We start from the raw sequence: 23112 nt of genomic DNA on the forward strand, positions 1-23112 counted from the left end.
ATGGTTGGGCTTTTGTTTGAGTTGTGAGTTTGGTGAATTATTTGTGATTTTAGTTAAAAATATTTTTGATTAAAATCAAGTTTATATTTGAACTATTTTACAAAACACAGGGCCAAAATAAAAAAATTAAACAGGGAATCAAAATAGATAATGACAAAAAATATAGGGTCAAAATTATTTTTTCTAAAGTTGTATATTGATTTTAATTTTTATTGGCTAAAGATTTATAGAAATAAGTTTTAGATGTTTTTAAATATAATTAATAGAAAATTTAAAAAATATACTTTTGTTTGCAAATTTTGTATATTAAATAAAGAGAACATAAAATAAAATAGATTGGTTTATAAAATTGATTATAGAAAATAAAAATAATGTATTTTTTGCAATAATTAAACTTTGACAAATATATTAAGTAATAATTTAATTATAATAAATATTATTACATATAGATATGCATTATGTTAATCAATCATACATCTTTATATACACATTATATATTAGGTAATATATTTAATTATAATAAATAATATTATGTATAAATTCATCACTTAATATATATTTTAAACATAGTTAATCTATCAAATGCATATTTGAATATAAGTTGCATATATTTTTTTTTAGAATAAATACCATTTTAACCCCTCTGTTTTGCAAAAGTTACCACTACAAAAAACAGGGCCTATACCGAGAACAAATGTCCTCGGTATAAGCTGGAATGTCCTCGGTATATCCTATACCGAGACAATGTCGTCGGTATAAAGTTATCGGTACAGCCGCGTCGGTAAAACAAAACTTATACCGACGACATTAAAAATATTCTCGGTATTAGTTTTACCGAGGATAATGTCCTCGGTAGAAAGTGGAAAATGTCCTCGGTACAACAAACCTCAATTTCTCATCGTACTGGTATATACTGACATCTTGGTGGTATATACTGAGGACAATGTCCTCGGTATAGACTTGTCCCCAATTTTTTTTTTTATATTTGTTATTCCCTTATTTATTTATTTACTTATTTATTTATTTATTTATTTTGAATTAAATATAAGAAAATAGAATAAAATTAAAACACTTATATTAAAGATATAAATAAAAACATAAGAGTGTATTCGTTGAATTAAAATAAAGACTTGTCTTAAACATGATAATGTAATAGTCAATTGTAATAAAATTCATACATAAGTCCTACTGAGTCGGTGCTCCAACATCAGGATCATCGGGTGGTGGTGGTGGGGCAGATTGAGATCCCGGGGTGATACAATGAGTCCGGACATGCTCCTCTAACTGTCGAAGACGCTCTCTCATCTCAGACAACTCTTCATCTCTAGTTTGTGAAGGACGAAAATCAAATGGAGTTCGGTCCCTTATGTTAAGGATACGTCCATATCCTTTCTGGTGGCCCCGTCGTTTTCCGAAGACATTTTGTACCAAAGATATGTCTTCATCTTCAGGCGCACTCGAAACTGGTGTGGAACTCTCAGTATCAGTTGCCTGTGTCTGCTGTGTGTCGCGGTATGCACGCAATTCCTCCTGTGATACAATGTATAATGTAATTAAAATTTTGAAACAATTAAAAATTTGAAAAATGTTTAAAAAAACTTAACGTACCCAAGTATTTTTTGCTGTCTCTGTCACCCACCCTGTGCCTGATTTATGGTGAGTATCCATCCAGCTATCCGGGATGGACTCAAGTTGCCCAGTCTCTAAATTGCGCTGTCACATACATATATTTTTATAAAATTAATAATTAAACGTAAATAAGAAAAATAAACTAAAAAATAATTAATTAACTAACCTTTTTATAGCATAAGGTTGGGATTGACTGAGAACCTCCATAGCTAAGCTCTTTCAGTTTCTTTCTATTCTCCTTGTTGACCGCAGAACGTTTCTGCAAAAAGTTATCGTTAGTAATATATTTAATTAAGATAGTTAAGTTTAGCAAGAAATTAATACCGTAATTTCTGGGCGACGGAAAAAATCAATTGCTTTTTGCCACTGCGTATCCGTGCAACCACCATAACGATTTTGTGGCCCATTAATCGTTAAGTGCTCTTTAATATCGTACTTCCAGTCAGAATACTTTTTAGCACACGAAGTATCAATGCCTCTCAAGATCCCAGGCATATGCCCTTCTCCATATCTAGTACGCCCAATATCAAACAAATCATCCTAATTTACAAACATTTATTAGTAAATATCACATATAACATAAAATGAGAATTAACATAAAAATACATAAACTACTTACTTCCAAATGTGCAAGTATTCTTTCTTTCGAGGCATTTGGTACTTTTGACCATTGAGGACAGTCCGGATCTGTGTACTGTCGAACAAGTAATCCGAGCTCTCTTGAGAAATTTGAGCTGTACTCTCCGATCTCTTTATATGTTCTCCCCCGCACATCCCACTCGAGAGGGAGAGGACGCCCCAACTGTTCCCTCTTTTCCCGCGTGTTCAATCCCTTATGGCGTCCACGTTTACTTGGAAGCGCTATTGTATGCAAATTCAATATTTTAAAATTAATATGGATTAATTGTTAAATTTTAAGGAGTATATCAATGTGTAAAATATTACCTCGTTCACAATCAGCTGGGATATCTGCCGGTCCACGTGGAGGATCGCATCCTCCACCATCACCCCTGTGAGATTGAGCAATAACATCAGCCATATCTGTCAAATTAATCGATATTAAAATTACATTTATCAGCTAAAAATGACAATATAAAATTATTTATTGTTAAAAATAATTACTTCAACATATTATAAAATTACCACTTAATTATCACTATAATAATCTTCACTATCATCATCGGTTTCTATGTGTTCATCTTCCTCTTCATCATCTTCATATTCAACCTCCTCCTCCTCCTCCTCCACTTCCTCTTCCTCCTCCTCTTCTTCTTCCATTTCCTCCTCCCTCTCCTCCTCAATTGCAACATTATCTATCTCAACAAATTGTAATGGAGCCCCCGTACGTTCAAAGCTGATTTGTGGCAACGGTCCAAGATCAACGAATAATTGGAAATTAGAGGAACTAGTGTCGTGCATAACATCTACTTCTACATCCTCCGCTTGTTCTTCAACTAGTGGGATGTCCCACACATTTCTGTGATGCACTTCTTGGACGACTTTCCAATGAGATTTATTTTTAAGGTCTTCAATGTAGAAAACTTGGTTAGCCTGAGTTGCTAAGATAAATTTATCATCTTTGAAGGCCTCCGAACTGGTTTTGATACTCGTTATGTTTTGCTCAAACTTTAATCCTGAAGACCGATTAGTGTCAAACCATTTGCACTTAAATAATACAACAGAACAACCAGAAAGATAAGACATCACTAAAACTTCTTCCAACTGGCCGTAATAAGTACTATTTTCGACACCCGCTACAGAGACTCCACTATTTTGAGTTTTGCGATTCTTGTCCCTGTCATAACACAAAAATCTTACTCCATTTACAACACACCCAGGGTACGATGCAACACGAGTTGAAGAACCGTTTGCTAAAGAGATTAATTCTTCATCTACTTCCAAGGATCCTGTTTGTCGAAGATGATAAATCTTATTATAAAACCAATTAGGAAATTCCTCTCTATGTAATTGGTCTAGGTTTTCAACACCTCTAGTCTGTAGAATTTCCCTATGCTCTCTGCAAAAAACAAAAACAACTAATTTAAGAGTTACTAATAAGTGTTATAATAAACATGCAATGAAATGATGAACTACTTTAATTACTTACCGAAGATATGGCAAGATATCATTGCAGTTGTTTAGAATATACCAATCTGCTATTTTCTTCACTTCATCTTCCAAAATTGTCAATGATTTCTTACCAATTGGACGACCCTGAGATCGAAAGACCGACATCTTTTTAAGTGATGGACCAACATCTACATTTCGGTCTGGACGATTGAACTTTGTCTCAACACCTTTCAAGTACATGGAGCAAAATGTTAATGCCTCATCAACCACATATCCTTCTGCTATTGACCCCTCTGGACGTGCTTTGTTACGGACATAATTCTTCAATTTTTTCATATACCTTTCAAAAGGATACATCCACCTCATGTGAACCGGTCCTCCAAGTATTGCTTCTTTCGGTAAATGTATTAGTAGATGGACCATGATATCGAAAAAAGCAGGTGGGAAAATATTCTCTAACTTGCAAACAATCTCAACAATTGAAGTTTGGACTTTTTCTAAATCTGAGACTTTTAGAGTTCTCGCACAAATGAGCTTGAAGAAAGTGCATAACTCAATAATAGTTGTACTCATTGATTTCTCTAGGAATGCATGCACACCAACTGGCAAAAGGCGTTACATAATGATGTGACAATCATGCGATTTCAAACCAGTTATCTTATTGTCATTATCAATCACATTTTTCCTTAGGTTAGATCCAAAACCATCTGGAAACTTCACTGATTTAAGAAATCGACAAAACTTTTGGCGATCTTCAACAGTGAAAGTGAATTTGGCCGCAGGCTTTTGTATCCGACCATTCAACTTCCTCAGCTGTAACTCTGGTCTCATCTTCATCTTCTCCAAGTCTACTCTGGCACTAACTGTGTCTTTGGTCTTATTCTCCAGCCCAACTATTGTGCCTACTAAACTGTCACACACATTTTTCTCAACATGCATAACATCTAGATTGTGTCGCAACATTATGTTGGCCCAATATGGGAGCTCAAAAAATATACTTTTTTTCCGCCAACCAACTTGCTCTTTTGTACGCTTTCTTTTTTGGCCGCCATAACTGACATGCTTACCAGGAAGAGAATCAGGTATAAAACTCATTTGTGTGAACATTTCTTACATGGTTAATGGCTGTGGTGGTAATCTCTTTTCAACGACACCATATGTCTTCTTGTCCCTTCTAATGGCATGTTTGATTGGTAAAAAATGTCTATGACCATAAAAAGCAACCTTCTTTTGTAAACGAATAGATGGTGTTGCCACATTGCAAGTAGAGCAAGCATGATAACCTTGAGCAGTCCATCCAGAAAGGCTACTCCTTGCTGGGTAATCGTTTATAGTCCACATCAAAGCTGCCCGAAGAGTGAAGAAACTACCATCGACTGCATCTCGAGTCTGTACACCAGTCACCCATAATTCTTTTAACTCATCAATCAATGGTCTTAAAAAAAACATCAAAATCTTTTCCTGGCGAATGAGGTCCCGGAATGAATAAACTCAACATGAAATTAGTTTCTCTCATGCACAACCATGGTGGCAAGTTATATGTCGTCAACACTACTGGCCACATACTATAAGACAGACTCATATTACCAAAGGGATTGAATCCATCTGCAGCCAATCCAAGCCGCACATTCCTGGGTTCCATTGCAAATGTTGGATTATTTCGGTCAAAGTCCTTCCAAGCTTTCCCATCAGCAGGATGACGCAATACACCATCTTCTTTTATACGTTGCTCGTGATGCCATCTCATATGTTGAGCAATGTGCCTCGATGCATATTTTCGCATTAACCTAGGGGTTAAAGGAAAATAACGCATCACTTTATGAGGCACTTTCTTTCCCTTGGTGTTCTTGTCCACCCATCGATCCTCTCCACAAACAGGACATTTTCTTTTTCCAGCATGTTCTTTCCAAAACAGTGCGCAATCATGCTTGCAGACATGGATTGACTCGTAGCCCAATCCAAGTTTCCGCAACAACCTTTTCGCTGCATAGTGCGATTTTGGAAGCTTATTTGGGGCTGGAAATGCATCATGTAACAACTCCAGCATTCCATCAAATATTTTGTTGGGAATTTTTCCCAACACTTTGAAATGCATTAACTTCACTAGGAAATTCAATGAAGTGTAATTTTGACACCCGGGGAATAATGGAGCCTCGATCTCAGCAAACAAATCGTTATAATGTTGCCCACTCCTGTAGTCAGTTGTAGGTATCTCTTGACCGCGCTCATTCTCCGCTTGTTCGTCATTGTCATTTTGCATAAGATCAGTGAGAACATCCATCATTTCATCTTCATCATTTTGATCTATCCGAGCTCTCATTGGTATTATTTCATCCTCTCCATGCCAATGCCAATTGGTATATTTCCGTAGAAAACCATTTACAAAAAGATGATTTTCTAATACATCAATCGTCTGAAATTCAACGTTGACACACCTCCTACACGGACATTTCACCAATCCCCTTGAGTCAACGCACTGCCGGGCTCTCTGGAGAAAATCCATCACACCAGCCTCATACTCATCGGATAATCGATCTGTCAAATTAATCCAACTCTTGTCGATCGACATTGTATGAATGTAGCACTGCACGGAACACTAATCATCAAACTTACAATCAATTTGTGTGTGTCCTAATTCAGAGAGAGACAAATGTAAGAGTCTTCAATGACTCACCCTCTCTAAACAGGTCTAAGGCTTCTTGTGATGAACACTAAAAAAATATAATATTATCACTATGTGATAATAACACTATTATATCTTTGGTAATAATTTCTTATTACCAAAGAAAAAAGCAAATATAATTAAATATGTTTTTTTTAATGTCTTATGCTTTTTGAAGTTAATTATGTTGTTTTATGATATCTAACTATAATATATTTTAGTGTAAATATTATTAAACTTATTTAAATTTGACATATTAATTTAGTATTTATTAAATTACATATTTTACTTATGCTTTATTGAATAGTTTGATTAATTTAAACAAAATTTCTAAAATTTGTTTAAAATTTATTTAACTACTTTAGGATTAATTTTTATTTTTATTAAAATTTAGTTGCATAATGTTAATGTTAATTTTTTTTAATCTTAATTTTAAAATATATTATTTATATAAAAAAATAAATTATTCAAAAATTGAAAAAAAATATTAAAAAAAATACAGAAAAATTAAAAACAACTAACAAATAATATTAAAAACATATTTTTTTAATTTTAATTTTAATAATGATTAAAACTAACAAATATTAAATTTAATTTTTTTAATTTTAATTTTAATTTTAATAATGGTTTTCTAATAATATATTTGTTAATTTTATTTAATCAGAACTAACACATATTATTTTTTTACATATTAATTTAGTATTTATTAAATTACATATTTTACTTATGCTTTATTGAATAGTTTGATTAATTTAAACAAAATTTCTAAGATTTGTTTAAAATTTATTTAACTACTTTAGGATTTAATTATTACTTAAATTATTTAATTAATGTTTATTTTTATTAAAATTTAGTTGCATAATGTTAATGTTAATTTTTTTAATCTTAATTTTAAAATATATTATTTTACTTATCAATTCACTATTTATTAAATTAGAAATTTTATTGAGTACTTCTACTAATATTCACAATATCTCTAAATTTTACAATTCTAAAAAAATATTAAATATGTTTACTAATATGTTTAATACACATAAAATTCACCAAAACAACATAGAATTTATTTTTAAAAAAATACTAATCAATCATATAACAATTTTCCAATTCCTAATATCATTTTTACTAATACATATTTTGAAAACCTAAAAATAAATACATTCTATCTAATATAATAATTTCATATTTTTATTAAAATTAATATTATATTATTTATATAAAAAAACATAAATTATTCAAAAATTGAAAAAAAAAATTTAAAAAATACAGAAAAATTAAAAAAAACTTACCAATGCCTTCAATATCTTGCTAGCAATCTCTTTAGTCCAACAAAAACCGAATACCCAACCTTCAAACAAAAATTACAAAATATCATTATACAATTTCATAAATATATATATATAAAATGAATAAATCGTTAGAATTATTTTAAGATTTATTACTTATTTAAATAAAATTTCAGGATTAATGTTTATTTTTATTAAAATTTGGTTGCATAATGTTATTGTTAATTTGATTTAATCATGATTAAAAATATATTATACAACTTATCAATTCACTATTTCTTAAATTATAAATTTTATTGAGTATTTTTAATTCTAAAAAAAATTGGGCAGCATAACGACTGTATTTTCATATATCCCAAAATTTAAAAACCTGCAAATAATACATAAAAAAATATCCAGTCGCAGAACATACACAAAGCAATACAAATACATTGTAAATGACTATATAATTTATAATTATTACTCTAAATTTTATTAATTATTCAATTTTCTATTTAAAATATCATAATTCTACTAAAAATTAACAACAAAAACAAAGCATCAATATTCATCAACACTAAGAATAAAAAAAATTAACAACAACAACAAAATTCAAATTAAATAAACAAAACTCACTCTAATAATCAAAATTTATTAACCAAATCTAATAATCTAAAACTAAAATTATTTAACTCAATCTAAAATACAAACAATCAAATATTAAATTTTCATATAAACATATATTTATAACTAAAAGTCAAATTATATACCTAAAAAATAAATTATTAAATTAATAAATTTTCATACTAATAAATTAATTATTTATCATAGGATTAAACTAACTAAATCTTAAAACTATATATGTATTTTACAAAAATACTACACAATATATTATTTCCTCTAAATTGGATATCACTAAATTTTTAAATAATTTTCATCACAAATTATTATTTTTACCTATTTTAATTACATAATCAGAAATTATATATATAATATAACAAATAACAATATATTAACAATATTAAACAAATTATAAATAAAACCCTAAATATATTTATGCAAAAAATATAAATAAAACCAAAAAATTACAAAGAAAATGTGAAATACCTCTAAAACCGCTGGTATACAATGCAAAACCTGAAAAAAAAATACCACGAAAAACTCATTATAAAAAATCAAAACTGAAAAAAAAATTTAACAATTTATACAAAAAAAAAACTGAAATATTTGTAAATAATTACCTCAATAAGCCTTATAGCCACTTAAATCGCCTTTGGAAGGGAAACTTTGACCAAAAACAAAGTTTGTGGGGGCCGAAATGCAGGAAAACAGAAATGGGGGGCGGAGAAAACGAGTTTTGGTTTTTTTCCATTTCAGATAAATGAGCTCGGTACACAAACTAGAATAAAAAAACCGCGTAAAAGAGGCGGGTGTGTAAAAGATCTATACCGAGAACTTGTACTCGGTACGATGTTCTCGGTATAGGACGTTTTTTTTGTAGTGTACCAACAGGACCTTTGTGTTTTGTTATGATAATTTAGACCACGCGTTTTGCAAAATGCAACAAAAGAGTACAATGGACCAATTTTGGTCACACTTTTTTTAAATATGACCAAAATAGCCTTGGGTTTTTCATTTTAATAAATTAATAAATTAATTTTAACATTTAATTTTTTATTAAATTAATTTTTAAAATTAAAACATTTAAAATAAATTTAAATAATGTAATATTTAATTTAAAAATAAAATTTTAATATATATGGTAAACTTAATTAAAAAAAGTAAAATCTTAAACAAAACTTAATTAAAACAAAATAAACGTCTGAAACACAAATTCAAAGAAAAAATGTATATAAAAAAACTAAAGTGTGTTCTTTATTTCATCTCAAACCCTGCTTCAAAGAAAAAGCTAAATCAAAAAACTAAAATGTGTTATTGATTTCATCTCAAACCTAGATTCAAAAAAGAAGAAAAATTGGTCATCATCACTAAGGCAATATCTCATCTTAGATCTAAAATAACCAAACCTAAAATAAAAATCAATGTTCAAAATCTCATGAACCCAAATTTATTCATAAATACAAAAAATGAAACAAAAAATTGCTTAATAAACCATGAAATTAGATCAGAATATTCCCCTCAAAAAATCCAACAAACCCACATTTCAAACTAGAAATTGGATCTCATACCATGACAACAAAAGCTCTTTAATCTTGCAAGAACATAGGAAACCCTTGAAACCCAGAAGCTTGAGTAAAACTCCTCACCTCCTCCAACCCAAATCTGCAAATCGAAGTCGACCGAACTCATGGATGCTAGATCTGAAGCCTCGTCAATCGCCCCACGTCAGATTGAAGGCCTTGTCACCTAGTGTAGATCTGGTGTCGTCGCACCTAGAAGAAACCAAGAACCTTGTCGTTGAGCCTCCAACCGCCATCTCGTCGGGTTCATATCTTCATTTCCCAGAGATTACTGATCGGAAGGGGAGCTTGACGTCCTTCCGCAACCTGACCATCCTTAGATTTGAAACCTCAGACCAACCTCCATTGCAGATCTTAAGCCTCATCGCAGCGACAAGTCAAAAGTCATCGTAGCCACAACTCAACCCAGTTGTCACCTCCGTCTCCGGCTTCATATTTTGTAGCAAGGTACCTGCAAAAGCAAGATGGAAGAAGAAGAAGAACATGATGAACACGATTTTGATTCTTTTCTGATTTTTGTTCCAGGGTTTTGATTTTTATTAGTTTTATGTTTTATTTCAAACTTATATGTTAATTAAATTAAAAATTGATATTACCCATCAAAATCCGCTCATGTAAAACGCCATATCTTGCCTAATTTTGTGAAAATGTCATTTTTATGCTTACTTAGAGAAATGTCAATAATAGTCCAAAAGTTTAGTGGGGCCTTATTAAAATAATACAAATGAGAAATTATAGGAAATGACTCAAAATAAAGCCATCAAGAAGCTAATGTCCTCATTTTTTAAATTATAGATAAATGACCATTTTACATTGTTGATTACCTAAATTGCCATTTTTTATAATTTATTTATTTATTTAGGACTGTATGACTTTAATATAGTGGTATATTAATATTAGTTTTGTTTAATTAGTTTTAATTTTAAAGTTATTTTGATTTTTTAAGTTTTTTATAGGTTGTTGGTATATTATTTTCCAATTAGTGTATATGTTTTTTGTGGTATGGTATATAATTTTTTTTTGTGATATTTAATTTCTTTTTTATTATACATAGTGGTAGTATATAATTTTGTATCATGGTATATACATTTTAATGGTATTATATAACTTTGTTAGCATAGTATATACATTTTTTAGTAATAATTTTGTAAGTTTTGATGGTATATTATTTTTCAACTTAGTATATATATTTTGTGGTATGGTATATCATTCAACAACCCATAAAAAACAAAAAAAAATCAAAATAACTTTAAAATAAAAACTAATTAAATAAAACTAATATACATATACCATAATATTAAAATATTTAGAATAAAATAGTAATTTGTTAAATGATGTATTTGGTAATATGTGATATTAAATAGATGATTATGCTATTTTACTACAAAATTAAAAACATGGACATTTAGTTACTTTCACACAACATTAAGGGTCATTTTGCACTAAGCCCCTAATACAATATGGGACCATTACGTTAAAACAAAATAAAATATCTTTGCACTACTACAAAATATCCCATACGGATCACATTTTTAGGACACGCGGCTAAATGCAAGTGCTTTAAAAAATCTCTGAAGTTTTTAGGACACTCACTGAGAGTATTTAAAAAACACATTTTAAAGCTCGTAATAAGTATCCTAATAAAATAAGTGAGTCCTAAAAAACCATGAGAAAATAAAATTGGTCAGTGGATTTTTAAGGGCTTGCAAAGAATGCTCTAAAAGAGTATTAAGGGCTTGCGAAGTGTGCCATAAAAACTTTTAATTAAAAAAGGGATAAGGGACACATATATTTTCAAATTAGGGAATTTTTTTTTCCTGATGAGGACTTCGAATTAGGGCTTTTAGCTAAGGATTAGGGCTTCTCGGCAATACTGCAGAGCTGGTCGGAGCTAGCAGCATTCTTGGAACAATTGTAGCACTACTACAAAAAAGGGTTTTTAGGACTCGCGGGGCACGAGTCCTCTATTTGAGAGCCCTTAAAAACTAGGGTTTTTTAGGACTCGCAAAAAATGTGCGAGTCCTAAAAAGTTCTATTATTAATTTTTAAAAAATGAATAGGTGGCCAAAGCTCCCGCCGGAGCTCCGGCAACAGTGGCAGCGCCACCACCGGCGACGGTGGTTCGAGAAAACAATGATTGGCTTTCGAAACCTAAGGCTCGGGGAACGTCGTGGTGGTGGTGGTTCTTCGTGGAACGGAATGTGGTGGCCGGATTGGAGGTAAAAAGTTTTGGCCTCCATAGATTCCGACGAACACCAAAAATGAAATTCGGCGACTTCTAATCTGATCCTTGGTTGGGTTTTGCTCGCATGAAAGTGTTGAGTACGATGGTGGTGGTGGCTCGACTCACAACGACCCAAGGTGGTCGGAATCTCGTCGGAAACTTTGGGAAAACCCAAAACCGATCTTCTTTGTTGTCTGTCTTAGGTGGCGCGTGAGGGCTTGAACTCGCAGGGGTCGAAGCTTCGGTGGCCTCTAAAGCTACCTGGAATACTTCCTCCGTTTCTGGTTTTGATAGGATGGGCGGTTCCACTAGGTGCTTTTTGAGCTCCTGAAAGGCCAGCTCGCACTCCTCTGTCCATTCAAACTTCTTACCTCCTCTCAATAAGTTGAAGAATGGGAGGCCACGATCCGTTGACTTCGAGATGAATCTGCTTAGGGCTGCCATCCTGCCAGTCAAGCTTTGGACATCTTTGTGCTTCCGAGGTGATGGCATGTCAATCAGGGCCTTTATTTTGTCGAGATTAGCCTTGATTCCATGGGAGTTCACAATAAAGCCCAGAAATTTTCCCGAAGATACCCCAAAAGTGCACTTTTGAGGATTCAGCTTCATGTTATACTTCCTAAGCACGCCGAAGCACTCTTCGAGGTCATCAACATGGTTCTTGTTGAGTTGAGACTTTACAAGCATGTCATCAACATAAACCTCCATGTTGTTCCCTATTTGCTCTGAAAACATCATGTTTACGAGCCGCTGATATGTGGCTCCAGCATTCTTGAGCTCGAATGACATGACATTATAGCAATATAGCCCTTTATCCGTGATGAAGCTCGTGTGTTCTTGGTCGGGGGCATGCATGGGGATCTGGTTATATCCAGAATAGGCATCCATGAACGACATCAGGCCATGCCCCGCCGTGGCATCTACGAGCTGGTCAATCCTTGGTAACGGAAAATAGTCTTTTGGGCAAGCTTTGTTGAGATATGAGTAGTCAATACAGGTTCTCCACGTCCCATTGGGCTTTGGGACCAACACCGGATTGGCTACCCAGACAGGGTAAAAGGCATCCCTAATGAATTGGTTTGCCTTTAACCTGTCAACCTCCTCTTTTAACGCCTTCTTTCTGTCTTCATCCAGTTTTCTTCGCTTTTGTTGCTTCGGGGGAAAGCTTTTGTCTATGTTTAGTGCGTGGCTTGCTACATTCGGGCTTATCCCCACCATGTCTGAGTGTGACCATGCAAAGACATCCTGGTTTTTCTTCAGAAAGCATATTAATTGCTATTTTGTCTCATCTGGGAGGTGTTTCCCGACCTTCACCTTTCTCAAGGGTTCAGCTTCCTCGAGCTGAATTTCTTCGAGCTCCTCTAGAGGTTCGAGGTCAACTTTCTCCTCAATCCTCGGATCAATCTCCTCGTCGATTTCTAAGACCGTTCCATCTTTATTTTGTATGATAACGAGTGCCTGAGCGCTCGTTTGCTTCTTTCCCCTCAAGGAGATGCTATAGCATTCCATCCCTGCCAGTTGGTCCCTTTTTAATGTCCCGACTCCGCTAGGGGTCGGAAACATAAGGGCCAGATGCCTTACTGATGAAACTGCCCCTAGCCTGACCAGGGCGGGTCTCCCGAGTAGCACATTGTAGGCAGATGGCAAGTCTATCACCACGAACTCCATTATCTTGGTCACCGAGACTGGATAGTCTCCCAAGGTCACGGGGAGCTCAATTGATCCCATACAGGCAGTTCCTTCTCCTGAAAAGCCGTACAAGGTGGTTGCACATGCTTTCAGGTCGCGAAGGGAGAGTCCCATTTTCTCGAGGGTTGCTTTGTAAAGAATGTTGACTGAACTCCCATTATCTATGAGAACTCGGCGGACTCTTTTGTTAGCAAGCCGAAGGGTAATGACCAGTGGATCATGATGAGGGAACTGAACATGGGAGGCGTCTTCCTCGGTGAAGGTTATTGGCTGTGTTTCAATCCTCTGGCTTTTTGGCGCCCTAGGTTTGGGTTCATAAGGAGACCCGTCCCCTGTCTTTAACTCGTTAACATATCTTTTTTGGGCATTCATGCCCCCTCCTGCGAGATGAGGCCCTCCCAAGATGGTTATTACGTCCTCTCCATCTATCGGCGGGGGCCTGTCTTCTTCCTGAGATCGGGAGTTATTATTGTGTGTCGTAGGAGGCGCGGCTACTCTCTGGCTCGCGGCCGTCTGACCAGTACTCTGGTTTTTGACATATTGCCGGAAGTAACCTCTCAAGATCAACCCTTCGATCTCGTCCTTCATTTGTCGACATTCATCAGTTGTCTGCCCGGTGTCTCTGTGGAAACGGCAATACTTACTGGAATCCCTCTTGGATTTTTGATTTCTCATTGGGTCCGGACGCCTAAAGGGGACCTGGTTTTCATTAGCTAGGTATATGTTTTCCCGAGACTCGTTGTGCTCGGTGTGCACTCTATACACGGAGAAATACCTCTCTCCTTTCTTTTTCTTTCCTCCCTCAGCTTCGGGGTTACTTCCTTCGTTCTTTTTCCTCTTGGAGAGATTCTCCGAGGTAGGCTTTGGAGCTGCTGGGTCTGCCGAGGTTGAGGCAGAGTTGACGTTTATCGTTGTAGTTTCTGACTGGGAGGTCGCTTTGAGCATCGACCTCGCTTCCTCTACATTGACAAACCTTTGCGCTCGTCTGTTAAACTCGGTTATTGACCTTACTGGTTTCCCTTGCATGTCGTCCCAAAGGGCACTTCCTGGTAATACACCAGCTCAGATAGCCATTAGGTGTCCACTGTCATCCACGTCCCGAGCTCGGGCTACTTCCAGATTAAATCTTGTTAGGTAACTCTTCAATGTTTCGCCCGGTTGCTGCCGGACGTTAGTTAAGGTGGATGCTTCTGGTCTGACCCCCACCATTGCTCTGAACTGCTTCTTAAAGTCTTTAGAAAACTACTCCCATGAGGTTATTGAGTGTCTCTTATACTTTTCAAACCAACTTCTGGCGGGTCCTGCCAATGATGTTGGAAACAACATGCACCTGAGCTCGTAACCCACGTTACTGGCTCTCATGATAGTGTTGAACGTGCTCAGGTGACTACATGGGTCGGTCTTTCCTTCAAATGTTGGGACGTGAGGAATCCGAAACCCTTGAGGAAATTGAGTGTCAGAAAAATGGGGAGCAAACGGCTCGAGCTCCTCATCAGAGTCCTCATATCGACCATTTCCTCGTTCATTCTTCAAAAGCCTAAAGGCTCTTTCGAGCTGATCGATTCTTTCTTGGACTGGGTCAGTAGGAGGTGCTGTCTGGAATTGACTGTCATTGATCGTGATTCCAGGCTCGCTTCTCCGCGAGGGATCTCTACGCCTATTTAAGCGATCCCTCAGGTCCGGATTTGTTTGATCTCCATTCCCCCGACTCTGATTCAGATGATTGCGCAGGTCGGGACGATTCTTGCGACTTCCAGTATTCTTACGACCTCGGTCGTGTTTGCTGACGGACATGGTCTCTCCGAACTCATCACTGGTGAAACTCATTGCTCGGTTATTTCGCGATGGATTCTTTCCATGTCGCCTCGTCTCCGCAGTGCGAGACCGAGACGTCTGACTTCTCTCAGATGGAGCGCCTCTCCGCTCCTGGAAAGTCTCCCTGTTTCCTTGTCTATCCCCTACACGCCCTTGATCCTGATCTCGAACAGGTTGAGCGTTTCTACGGGGTGGCGAAGGATATCTTATGGGTGACGGAGGGAACCGTATAGGCGACGGTGGCTGCCACCCTTGTCGCGGCCTAGAGGGTCCAGAGTTTGCCCGAGACGGGTCAGTCGCATTCGGTGCGCTCCCAGGTACCTGAGTCCGAGCCTCTGTAGGGGTTCGGTTATTCTTAGTTCCTGCAGGTGCTTCCACAGGCGGGTTAGGCTGGACCCGAGCTCGAGTACTCCTCTGTGGCCTGGGAGGAGCGGATGGCTTTGCTGGTGCCGGAGGTTGAGTCAGCCTCCTTGTGGCAGCATCTTTTCGTGGACGCCCACGAGGTCTCCGGGGAGGAACATGCATGTCCCTTGGAGGAGGCACTTGGTTTTCGCGCGGAGGCGGGGGCTGAGCCACCTGCGCCTCTGCGGCTATCCTTGTCAACTCCTCATTCTGTTTGTTGGCCTCTGCCAACAGCTGCTTTAACTGCCAGTTTTCTAGTTCCACAATGGGAACATACCGCTCCGGATTGTAGTACATATCCTCATCCCTTGGTGGAGGCGGTGGTCCCCGGGAATCAGAAGACCCACTCCTCTCCTCAACATCCGGGTTCTCCATTGGTTGTTTTTCAGGACGTCTTGGGTAATTTCCCTCAGGCGTGTTCTGATTGTTAGTGGCCATGATTCTTTCAGGGATGAATGCTTAAGGCTCTCAATGAAAGCACCAAACTGTTGACGCCGTTTTTCGTCAAACAGTGAAAGAAGAGCACATAAACAATAATTGATAATAGACAATTAAAATAAGACAATACAAACACGCAATTTTTACGTGGTTCAGCAGTTAAATCTGCCTAGTCCACGAGTCTCTGTTATTAAACTCAAGATTATCTCTGAAAATTCTTCAGCATGAATTCTTCAGAGTTTTCTATCAAGGTTCAGAATTTCGGTCATTTACAATGGTGCATGGCCTCTCTATTTATAGAGAAGGCTGCATAATATTATCCCACATATTTTGGGTAGTTACTCTTTTTGTGTAAATCAAATAAAGGTCTTTAAATGCCTATAATCAGATATAAAAGGAAACGTCTCCTGAAGACCAGGGGACGTATAACTGACCAAGTAATATCCCACGATTTTAGGGGATTTACAATAATATATGAGGATTACATCTCGTATTTACAATACTTATAGATATTCAAGGTGGTTATCATGTATCTCTAAGACTTTAGCTTCCCAGGTTTCCCGTCATCTTTCGAGCTAGAGACATCTCCCGAGGTCGCGTGGCTTTCGAGATCGTATGTGCGTCGAGCTCGGACCCCCTGATCCGAGGTCATTCCTGAAGATAGATATGTTAAGGGAGCTACCTTTTGAGATCGTGAACGTTCGAGGTCATCGCATTCGAGGTCATATCGAGTCTTGCAGGCTCGATATTCAATCCTGGAGCGTACTTTAAACCTTACGAGACCATTTGTTGCAAATCCATCTTTCGAGATCATATATACCATAGCTCGAAATCTGGGTATAACAATAATTTTTAACATTTGAATTTGAATTTAAATTTATATTAATATAATTAATAAATATCTATTTTTAATTCATTTTAAAGGTATATTCCGTTAAATATTTAGAATATTCCGTTAAAATTAACAAAATATTAAAGCAAAAAAATTCTGTTTTCTACATATATTTTATATAGAAGATATATATACATATATTATTATACATATTAAATATCTAGTCTTCTACTAATTAATATTATTATAACAATAATAATTTATAATTATTATAAATGTAGTTTTATATGAAATATTAATATAATAATGATATTTTATAATATTTGAATTTATATTAATATAATTAATAAATATTTATTTTTAGTTAGTTTTAAAAGTACATTTAGTTAAATATTTAGAATATTTTTCTTAAAGTTAATAAAACAAATGGTTAAAATTAAGAATTTTCGTTGTTTACACATTTTTTATATAGAAGTGATATATATATATACACGTGTGGAAGACTTTTTTCAATGGTTACTACCCATAGATGGGTACTAACAATTATGATGATGTGACAATATAGTGACATGATATAGAAGTCACCAACATGTAAATATTTTTTCTACATTAATTTCGAATTTTCATATACAATGCTTAAATAAGATTTTTTTTAATTTAATAAATATGTGATCGTCATGTAATCAGGTAATATTTATAAAAATTTTAAAAAATTAAAATTTATTTTTAGAAATATTAATTAACAATTTTAAATATGGATCATTAATCTTAATATAACTGTTAATATTAAAGTAACTATCTATAGATAGTAACCATTAAAAGTGTCTCATATATATATATGTGTGTGTGTGGGGGGTGATAATGTATAACAAAGGTGAGGGCAAATATTTCGCACGGAAAATATATAGATGAGGGGTTCACTGCTTTGTTTGGGAACCATATAATTCACGGCCTTTCCATTTGTTTTTGTCTCTCAATTACTACCAATATTAAGAGTACCTTATTTAATTCAAATCCTGGCAGATCATGTTCTTGACTCTCAATTTTTTTACTTTTCTGGCCAAATATTTTTCTTTCATTGATTGCCATCTTTCAATTTATTATCGTTTCAGTTATGATCGATTATTAATGTCATATATTATATAATTAGTTGAACTAAAATGGGTAGCATTTTGATTTTAATTATAATTTTGATGTACATGTGTAGTTCAACAAAAATATCCTAATACGAAATTCCAATTATTTTCATTAGTTAACATGGGTGATCATTCCACTATTTCCACTGTACTCTTTTGCTTTAGCTAAAATTACTGTTTTGCCACCTAGCCTATTATTGTTCGGCTATAAATAGGAGGAAGATGTAGAAGCCAAAATATCCAAAAACAAGATGAAGTCTTCTCTTATACTAATTACAGTTGTGTTGTCTACCATTCTCTTCTTCTCATCGTCATTAGTCCTTGCTCGAGAATTAAAAGAAGGTGAGAAAAATGCTTTCCCTTCTCATTACTTAGTTATTACGTTGATTATTTTTAGTTTAATAAATAATATTGTATTATTTATTGTGTATATACATCTTTATTGTAAATTGTTTATACATATGTACTTAAAAACTGATAATATTTGAAATTATAAATATTATGAAATACTTGTATTCAAATAAGTAATTAGTGTATTGTCTTTTAATATTTGTGTAAAGATAATATTAATTATATAATTTGTTTTTCTATAATTTTATATTTTTCTTTTCCTTTCTTAGTGGAAATTGTCTTCCTTTTCTTTAATTTTATTTTCATTTTTCAAGATATTCTATAATTTTCTGAAAATTATATTATGACCGTGTATATTCTACTTATTTAGAGTATCATGTAAATATTCAGAAAATTATGAATAATTTACAGTGCCAAAAAACTAGGTTCAAAATAGGATACTCTAAATAACTACAATATATACGGTAATAAAAAAAAAATGCATCGAAAACTGTTTAAGAATCACAAATACAAAATAGCTCTACCAACATGGCTCTTTTTGAAACTCATGCCACAAAATCACCTATGTATATGTATATTAAACCATGGTAAGTAAAAGAAGCACGAGTCAACTAATATAATGTATATCATTAAAGAAAATTAATAAATATATTTACGTACGTTAATTAATTGATATTTTCTTAATTCACTAATAATATTTATTTGTGATACTACATATATAATAGAGAAAATATGCTACGTGATCGGTTCCTGTGTTTTGTTAAATGACAATTCAGATTTTTGTTTTACAAAATGGATCTAAATAGTATCTTATATCCAATTTTGGTAAAAAAAAATCAAATATAATATTTCATTCTCAGCTCTTCGACCACTTTCTCCACTTCTCTGAACTCATTACATCACTAACGACCCGATAATTGATCTTATAATTGAAAATATTTTGACTAAACTCGGGTCTAAAGTACTATTTTGATCCATTTTGTAAAATACCGGATCTGAATTGTCATTTAACAAAACACGAACCAATTGCATATTCAAGAAAAATATAGGGGCCAAAATGATATTTTTATATATATTTATGCTTCAAATATCAAAAGTTAGGTATTTAAATGCAACAATTATATAAATTTATGTATTAATGCTGCCAATATCCCCAATTAAAAAGTTTGATATTTTCCTATTAACAGAAAAAATAACAATTGTGATAAAAAAATAAATATTAAATATTTAAGTATAATAAAAGTACGAACTTAAGTATTTACGGTGTCAATATTTTTAAAGATAATTAATATATATACCGTGGTAGATTTGTAATATATATTATTAATGATGTTACAGGTGCTCCTATTTACAAGCGAGTGATCGGAGCAGCACCGCCTGGCCAAATTCCATTTTCTTGTGGCCGCGGAAAACGCTATTCCCCATGCGTACCAAAAGCCCCAAAAGCCCCGCCCTGTACTATCTATGTCCGCGGCGGCCACTGCGTACCTCATGGCCATTGAATGATTAGATCAATCAGATCAGATCAGATCAGATCGATCTACTTAAATCATCTCTTCACCTGAAGGCCATGGAATTAATAATAATTCTCTAAGTGCTGCCAAAGCTAGCTCATCATCATCAGCTGTGTTAGTGTTATGTGTTTTATATAAATATATCCTCATCGTGTAAAACCAATAAAAGGGAGATATGAACAATATATTATATAGTACGTACTAATACTATTTTATGTAATAAGAAAGCCTGCAGACTGGTTTTGCAAGATCGAGTAGTGTACCCACTCTTGCAAATGCAATATATCTTAATGAATATAAATAGTATTTTTGCCTCTTAAATTATACTTCCTAAAATATGTGGTTAATTAAAATTTTCTTATGAAATATTAATACTATCGTATCGTTCTCCTATTATGATTTTTGCATAAAATAGAAAGGAATTTGATATTTTTAATTGTAATAATTTATTTTTTCTTTTAAAAAATAATTTTAGTCTTTTATTAATTTTTTTTAATATTTTTTCTTAAATTTTTTAAGAACTAATAAAAATGTAGATTCTTAAATTTTTATAATTAAAGTGGGCATAATTTGGTAGTTGTCAAAGTTTGGGGAATGACAAAAATATTAATTATTTTATGCAAATCGTAACATAGGCACAATCTAATAGTATCAATAGTTCAGGGGGAAATTTTAACAGACCGTATATTTTAGGAGTACAATCTCGCCATGTAATCAGGTAGCCATTCTAATAAAAATTAAAATTTATTTTAAAAAATATTAATTAACAATTATAAATATGGATCATTGATCTTAATCTAATGATTAATATTAAAGTAACTATCCATATGTAGGAACCATTAAAAGTGCTCCCATATATATATATACTAGATACAAGCAACGTGCAATATGCACGTTTGCTTAGTATTATTTATAGAATTTTTATTAAATTTATATTAATGTCATATAAATTTAAAATAAATATATTATTTTAATTAAATAATTTATTTATTTTTGTTTAAGTTTATATTTACTTCATATAAATATATATTATATGTTTAATATAATATTAAATATTATACGTGGATTTTAAATTTAAGTTTCTTGCTAGTTTTAAAAAAAAAACAATTTGTTGCTAATTGACAGTAGATTATATTATATGTTTATATGATATTATTCTAATAAGTGAGTTAAAGTTTAATTAAATTTTATTTAAGTTATAAAATGTATGATTTTATTATTTTTAAATAATTATTATTGTAAAATATCTAAAAAAATATCATATTTTAATTTATTTTATTATTTATTAATTTTAAATAATTATCATTATAAAATATCTCAAAAATATTCCATTTTGATTTGTTTAATTATTTATTATTTTTAAATAATTATCATGGTAAAATATCTCAAAAATATCCAATTTTAATTTTTTTAACTATTTATTTTATTTTATTTAAGTTTAAGTTTAAGTGTTTACAAACTACCGTTAAATATATGAATATTCTGTTAAATATAAAAATATTCCGTAAAAAAAATAAAAAACCCTTAAAACAAAAAATTTCTGTTATCTACACATTTATTATCATTATATAGAAGAGATAAATGAGGCACATTCTGATTTTATTTTTTTACAAAAATATTTAGGTCAAAATGGTTTAATTGGAACATATACTCATTAATTAGGAGAAATTAAGTAATCCTAATAACCTTAACACATGGAGTTTTTCTTTATATTAATACTTGGATAGAACTAACTGAACTAACTAGCTCATTCATTTCGCTGTCATAGACTCATGTCAATATAGAATCTTATTGATTGTTTGGTATATGTGATTATCCATTATTCTAGATATCACCCAAAGTGCTTGTGGATACAAATTAAAGAGCTTTACATATCACCTATTGCTGTACTAAATTGAGAAAGAAAATTAAGACAATGGCCTTGATTGGCTAGCTACATATGAAGAATTAATACTGTGAACTTGATATATAGTATACACCTAGTGAAAGAGAGTATATTTTGACTAGTATAAGTAATGGTTTATACTTTATAAGTCTAAGCTAGTCCTGTTGAATATAGTAATAAAATTGTTAATTCGGCAAGTCTGCTTTTTGGGACCACTTTCCTAGTCTTCTTGTAAATTTTGTCAAAAATGTTTTTCTTTTTTCTATAATTATACAACATATCTATTCTATATATTAATAAAAGAATATCAATCTTTAATTTTTACATAGATGAAAAATACAAAATGAATTAGATCTCTCCTTCAAAATAACACAAGCATCTCATACTCTATAGTCATCGCACTTTTCTTTTCTCCCTCTCTAAAACATAACCACAGTCATCCATTTAACAAAATTAAGAGTCCATTTCAGAGTTATAACAAGTTAATAGTAAAAGCATTTGGGCTATTTGTTCCAATTAAAGTGACTAATATCTGTATATCCTGCCATTTGTTTTTTAGTGAACATTATATACAAAAGAAGGGGCCCCTTCCAATATATGATAAAGACTAAAGGGCAACATGCCAAGACTTTTCTTCTATATTGCATTTTCAATAATGTTTGAAGTTTCAACCCATGCATGTTGCTATCTCATAATTAAAAAAATGCTATTTAGATTTTTTACCCCCGAACTATTACCACTACCGTATCGTGCCTCCTAATTTTTTCAGGCCGTTAAAAATTCCTCCCGAAATATTCACAGTAATGTAAAGAAGGACTTCCGTTAACTTTCAACACATGTGGCTAACAGAAGACTTACATGGCTGTTTATATAAAAGTGATCCTTATCATTACTCATTCCCATTCCAAATCTAATAATTAATACCTATTGGATATTATTGTGTTGTTGTTTTATATAGGTTAGGTTGGGTACGTAGAAACATATTGAAATTTTGTAAAAGTA

At 33.1% G+C, this 23112-nt stretch overlaps 1 protein-coding gene and 1 long non-coding RNA gene across 5 annotated transcripts; one reads left to right on the forward strand and one right to left on the reverse strand.

The window, feature by feature from the left end:
* Positions 1–1058: 1058 nt before the first annotated feature.
* On the reverse strand, positions 1059–10526 carry LOC133789029 (uncharacterized). Of its 4 annotated transcripts, XM_062226745.1 has the most exons (10): positions 10421–10526; positions 8865–10275; positions 8731–8760; positions 7648–7706; positions 2575–2670; positions 2249–2490; positions 1954–2169; positions 1796–1888; positions 1609–1713; positions 1059–1530 (listed from the first exon to the last, which is right to left on the reverse strand). In XM_062226745.1, exons 5-10 carry the CDS (start codon positions 2666–2668, stop codon positions 1186–1188), a joined length of 1095 nt encoding a protein of 364 aa, XP_062082729.1. In that variant the 5' UTR covers positions 2669–2670; positions 7648–7706; positions 8731–8760; positions 8865–10275; positions 10421–10526; the 3' UTR covers positions 1059–1185. The 4 variants fall into 4 exon arrangements, 2 of the variants coding, with proteins under 2 accessions (XP_062082729.1, XP_062082730.1); XM_062226746.1 differs by lacking the exons at positions 7648–7706; positions 8731–8760; positions 8865–10275; positions 10421–10526 and adding an exon at positions 2773–2905; XR_009873442.1 differs by lacking the exons at positions 1059–1530; positions 1609–1713; positions 1796–1888; positions 1954–2169; positions 10421–10526 and having other exon boundaries at positions 2421–2490; positions 2575–2639; positions 8865–10414.
* Positions 10527–18119: 7593 nt separating this feature from the next.
* LOC133789030 (uncharacterized) lies at positions 18120–20546 on the forward strand. The gene is made up of 2 exons (XR_009873443.1): positions 18120–18702; positions 20050–20546. It is a non-coding gene; the product is annotated as an uncharacterized LOC133789030 (long non-coding RNA).
* Positions 20547–23112: the final 2566 nt, after the last annotated feature.

Source organism: Humulus lupulus, chromosome 7 (genome assembly GCF_963169125.1).
Source record: "Humulus lupulus chromosome 7, drHumLupu1.1, whole genome shotgun sequence".
Lineage (NCBI taxonomy): Eukaryota > Viridiplantae > Streptophyta > Magnoliopsida > Rosales > Cannabaceae > Humulus > Humulus lupulus.